Source organism: Ursus maritimus, unplaced genomic scaffold (assembly GCF_017311325.1).
Source record: "Ursus maritimus isolate PB19 unplaced genomic scaffold, ASM1731132v1 scaffold_8, whole genome shotgun sequence".
Taxonomy (NCBI): domain Eukaryota; kingdom Metazoa; phylum Chordata; class Mammalia; order Carnivora; family Ursidae; genus Ursus; species Ursus maritimus.
The window spans coordinates 50,695,587-50,701,586 of NW_024426996.1; the positions used below are offsets into that span (position 1 = coordinate 50,695,587).

A 6,000-nucleotide genomic window follows, 5' to 3' on the forward strand; every position below is an offset into this window, starting at 1 on the left:
ACCACCTTCAACCAGGGCCTCATATAACATGTCGGAGAAGAAATGGAATCTTCCTGAAGATTCCTAAAAGCTCTGATCTTTCCAGTTCAAATACTTTCTCTTGCAAGTAACAAAGATCAGCTCCACCTGGTTTAAACAAGTGGCTCATTTGGTTTACACATTAGAAAATCCAGAGGTAGGGTCAGTGTTTAGATTTACACTATCACCAAAGACCTACTTTCTTTCTTCATACCATCAGCTTCATTCAGAAGTGGGCTCCCTTTGTGGTCATATGATGCCTGCCAGTAGCAACTGGAGCCACATGCTTCCCCATTGATGTTCTGTAGTGAGAAGCAAGTCTCTCCCTTCACTTTGTAGTGTGCTCAGTCACTGTAAGCAAAAGGGATGATGCTACTTGTATTGGTTTAAATGTCACCTCTGGAGCTGTCAGGGAGAGCAGTTTCATCTAAATCATATCACTGTTACACAGTTTTCCTTTCTTCATGCCACAGGGAGGAATGAGACAAACATAGGTGAATTATAGTATTAATTTAGTGTTCCCTCGTGCAAAAACATATGAAAAGTTCAAATAAGTATATGATTAGGGATTGGAGGGTGGGGGGCATGCTGTTCAGTTCTTACTATATGTGTTAGATTGGTTGCACTGGGATTCAAGAAGTCAGTTCCATAATTTCTGTCTTTCTAATGCCAGGGACAAGATCCACCAGCCCCTCCTGTGGACTAACTTTGTGATATGGGAAGTGAAAATAGTTAACACCTTGCACGACCAAATGAACGAAGATGACCAGAGTACTCTTAACCCCATTAGACTGTTTTTCCTTTTGCATCTGCAATATGGGATGGTATTGTTTTCATGAGCTTCTAGAAATTTCACTCGCAAGCTTATTTTTGCTTCCTGTGTTATCACCATTCCTTTTTACAGTATATTTGAGTAAATGATTATATTAAAAAAGTTACATGGGTTTTTTTGGTTATCCTAAACTTAAACATTCCACTCATTCTATTTGTAACTGTGATCATAATTTTTTGTGATGATTTCTGGCCTGATTGAAGGAAATTTGAGATCCTGCCTTTAAATATTTTAAGTAGTTTTGATAGGTTTTAAAATTGCTTTTTTTCATAAGGTATTTATAAAGTTACTTGGGGTTGTCTAGATTGTATGAAAAAAAAAATTAGAACCACACCGTATTTACATTTACCTTAATAGGTTATTTGTGGGTGGCAGTTTTTTCTAGTTCTTGGGACTGTGGGCAGCCTTTGGAATATTTTACAAATCTGTGTCATCCACTACAACTGGCTTATGTGTCTAGAAAAAGAGGGATAAGAAATGAAATAGTTGTTTACTAAGTTTTTTATTCCCACAAAAATGTCTAATATTAGGAGAACTTTAAATAAACATGATTTAAATATGGTAGATGATTTACAATCCAGTATAGCCTTATAAGGTTCATGAAAGGAGGAAAAAAGTTAATGCTTTCTGCCTTTGCCAGGTATATTCTATACAGTAATAATTTAAGCTATAATTTATTTGTTAAATGGGTGCCTCTCAGGAACCTTCTTTTCTGTTCTAACACTTCCCTCTTAAATGGAACTATCTTAAAGCTGTATTGGGGGCCTATTTGGTTACTGACATTTGAATGCTATTTACTTATTTAGTCTATTTTTTTCTGTGAAGAAGAAAGTGAGTCTTTTGTTATCCTTCTGACTTCAGAAAATATTTGATGGTTTACTCCAAGAGAAAAGGAGGAAAATGAAAAAGCAATCAAGGATCTTTTTCTCACCCCTTATCTCATTCTTGTTTAGTCATAAGATGGATTGGGGTGGGGAGGAGCATTAATATAAGTAAAATTTTGAAATGTATAAAAGTAAAAGGTTGCATTGTTTTGCTCAGTTTGAAAGAATATGAATACAAATGGCATAAAAACAAGTCTGCATGACCTATGTGGTTATGGAATTTTTTTCTTAGCAAGTGATTACAGTTGGTTTATGGCGGCTAGAAGATATTTTGCTATCGATGTAAGGATTTTCCTCCCAGATCAGTCTAGCTTTTCACTGTATCGATCTGAGAAATTACTTGTATGAATTAATAAACTTCTCTATATCATTGTACTGTTTAATAGAGTCTCTGATAAAATTGTGTGATGCTCCTAGGGTATTTTTCCCCCTTTATTATGATTACATTTTAGGCCATAAACTTTTTAAGGGCTTCATTTCATTATATAACCCAGTGCTGACTGCTTGCATTCCTTCTGTGCATCTTAGTGTTGTGCTCAACTTCTTCACAGAGTGTCACCTACTCTTAATTACTTGTACTAAATAAGGGGTATCGTAACACAGGTAAGTCAAATCTTGGGTAAGTGAGCACCGTAGATTTAAGGTTCTTCCTCTTTCTGTGGCCTACTGGAAGCCTTCCCACCTTTATGGCTGTTAGTGCAGAAAGGGCAGGGATGGCATAGGATGGAGTTAAATCTGTATAAGCATTCCCTTTTCTGCCCTTGGCCCCTGGACGTTGAAGGCTTGCACATACATCCTGACAGTCTGTTCTCTAAGCTGCTAGAAAGCCAATCTCTGGCAGAGATACTGATGCATTCACTGAATCTGTGGCTCACAGATAATTGAGAATTGGCTTTGGTTGAAGCCAATTGGCCTTGAGATGGAAACAGAATGTCTGGTGTTAGCTAGAGACCTACAAATCTAGAGTCTTATTCCTGGTTCTTCATTTCTGTCGTATACACTTAATTGACAGTACATCTAGTATATTAACCTTTTCTATATGGACCATCTATTTAATTAGCAATGAAAGTTCCTAGAGAAATATTTAGTTTTGGTTTTTTTGCTTGTAAAATTTCTCTGCATTCCTGAGAAAGGCCACATACTACTGCATATAAAGTATTCCTGTTAATCTAAGTAGTAATTTATATTATTCTATTTAATTCTTAAAGCTTCTACATGTGGCCTTTTTATTGAGCACACTCTTATTCATTACTTGGCTTACAGTCACCTGAACTGTGGCTACAATCATTTTTAAATCTGGAAAAAAGAAAGATAAAGCGTCATATTTTAATCACTTTTGGCTCTTAAATATTCCACAAACAACATTAAATTTATTTTGTTTTAGAGTCATTTAATGTCCCTTATGCAAAATAATGTTTTCTTGCTTTCCGTATGGAAAAAGTTAACATTGGAACTGTGTATAGTAAAGATTTTATCATGTATCTATCCAAGCACTATCCTATGGCCAGCAAGTCATATTTTAAATAACTTGCAGAGATTTTCCAAAGTAACTATTAGGTTCAGCTATTCTATGGTTACTTTTAGTGTCATTGTGGTGTGTGATGTGATCGTGTTTACAGAATTACTGAATATTTTATTTTCAAAAGAACCTTGAAAATTTATCACTCTGAATTAAAGCCTGTCACTCTAAATAAACGTGCTAAAATTTGACCAGCTCATCAGCTCAAGACACAAAACGGCAACTTGAAGGAGAAATGAAGAGTTTACACACAATGGGTTAAATTTTTGTTGTTGCAATAGTAGGTTTAGTCTTAAGATGATATTTCTAAATGAAAAAGCATATGTATTTGTTACCATGTCTGATGATTACTTTGTTAAAAGCGAAAGTGGTCATGTGATGTACTAAATATTAATTGCTGTTTTTAAATGTTTAAATCATGCCAAACAAATCATGTCTGTGCCATCCAGGGTTTATTGTAATCTTTTACTGAGTACTTGGACTGGGATAAAGGGCTTGTACTATGCACTTTTTATTAATGAATAAATAGAAAACGTTAGTAATGTATTGTTTTCTGTTTGGCTTTTGTGGGAAATGAAGTAAGCATCTTTTGCTTAGTAAAATGTTTACATCCTTTATTAAACAGTTTTATCGTAAGACTTTTTACCCCTAACTAAAGACCTTGCATAGAGAGAACTTTAAGTTACAAGAAAAATATTTATGTAATAGCAGTGGGGCCAATATTCAGAAGTAGGGATTCTGAGAATCTCTAGGAAATTAGATCCCAATTACATTTCTTATTCTTTTTTTTTTATTTCTTCCTAGAATACAGGGTTAATAGACATTTGCTTTGAGGGAATAATATCCAATAGTGTTAATTATATATTTGGGCAGACCTGTGTTACTTCAAAGGAGTTAGATATGTAACTGTACTGAACACACACAAAAGTAAAGATTTGCTTTTGTCTTATGACCTGGAATGCACCCAGATACTAGAGATCATTAATCCCCATGTACAGGTAAAAATGGTAAAATTGCTCTGGCATGGTCAGTGTCTGTGTGATACTTAGGTGTTCTTTTAAAATAGCAAAATTTGTGAAATACATAATTTCCTGGAGATAGTTAATGATTTCAATCTAAAGTTTGTCGTGTGTATGTCAGTAGATACATGAACCCCTGTAAAACTAAGTTTTCACAAAATGGTTCTGTAATATTAGTTTTCTTCTCAGAAAGTAGAATTCTCGTAAGTTTTTTTTTGCTTCCTGCCATTTCATCTGATAGTTGTCTCAGTTCCAAATCTCAGTTAATACAGTCGATTTTTCTCCCCACCAGAAAGTTCCAAAAACACCAACTGCGATTATCTATCATGCTCACATTTTTAAAAACTGGAGTTATCAATGTGATCTCCCCCCCTCCCCGCACCTTAACTTTGCATATCTTTTCTCAAACAAATGGACTATGTTGGTTCAATAAACATTTCAACAGTGTTTATATTTGTTTATTGCTTAACTTTCTGCTCTAAAATGGGTGTTATTCAGAACTATGTTACAGAAAACATTTTAAACATTCAGATGCCAAATTAAGATGTCTTTTGAAAGGGAGGTGGAGGGAGATGTTTGAGAAGCAGGGAATAGATAGGGATGAAGAATAATATGTGTAGTTTTAAGAATAAAGCAACTTTCATATCAAAAAAGAATATTCCCGGGGCGCCTGGGTGGCACAGCGGTTAATCATCTGCCTTCGGCTCAGGGTGTGATCCTGGCGTTACGGGATCGAGCCCCACATCAGGCTCCTCCGCTATGAGCCTGCTTCTTCCTCTCCCACTCCCCCTGCTTGTGTTCCCTCTCTCACTGGCTGTCTCTCTCTCTGTCAAATAAATAAATAAAATCTTAAAAAAAAAAAAAAAAAAAAGAATATTCCCGGGGTGCCTGGGTGGCTCAGTCGGTTGAGCATCCAGCTCTTGATTTCCATTCAGGTCATGATCTTAACATTGTGGGACTGAGCCATGCTTTGGGCTCCGTGCTCAGTAGGGAGTCTGCTTGGGATTCTCTCTCCCTCTTCCTCTGCCCTGTCCCCTCTAAAATAAATCAATCTTAAGAAAAAATCATATCCCCTTGTATAACACTCTGCTTATTTCCAGGAAATTTAGGAATGAGAAAAAAATATTTACAATCCCTGCAATATCAGAGGCCTTCCTCTTAAATATTTGGTTCTCATACTGCTCATAACCTCAGACACTCAGGCTGTGTTTTGATGATTAATGGACTTGAATTGCAGTGTTTTTATTCATTTTGAAGAACTGAGCAGGGTCAAAGAGCACAAGTACTACATAGCAGATTCAGCATTATGGAGTAAGTCTACTATGATGTTTTTTTTTTTTTTTTAGATTTTTTATTTATTTATTTGACAGAGATAGACAGCCAGCGAGAAAGGGAACACAAGCAGGGGGAGTGGGAGAGGAAGAAGCAGGCTCCCAGCAGAGGAGCCTGATGTGGGGCTCGACCCCAGAACGCTGGGATCACGCCCTGAGCCAAAGGCAGACGCTTACCGACTGAGCCACCCAGGCGCCCCTACTATGTTGTTGTTTTTAATAAGATTTTATTTATTTATTTGAGAGAGAGAGAGAAGGAGACCACAGAGGGAGAAGCAGAATCCCTGCTGAGCAGAGAGCCCTATGCGGGGCTTGATCCCAGGACCCTAGATCATGACCTGAGCCGAAGGCAGATGCTTAACTGAGCTACCCAGGCACCCCTCCTATGTTGTTTTTA

At 36.7% G+C, this 6,000-nt stretch overlaps 1 protein-coding gene across 3 annotated transcripts in view; it reads left to right on the top strand.

Annotated features, from left to right (window-relative positions):
- Positions 1–3,797, top strand: part of SMIM14 (small integral membrane protein 14) — a 75,534-nt gene extending 71,737 nt beyond the window's left edge. For all 3 annotated transcript variants that reach the window (XM_040625080.1, XM_040625081.1, XM_008701418.2), the window contains one exon: positions 692–3,797. In XM_040625080.1, the coding sequence (XP_040481014.1) occupies positions 692–724 (33 nt within the window). In that variant the 3' untranslated portion in view covers positions 725–3,797. The remainder of the gene's footprint in view (positions 1–691) is intronic.
- The last annotated feature ends 2,203 nt before the right edge of the window (positions 3,798–6,000 follow it).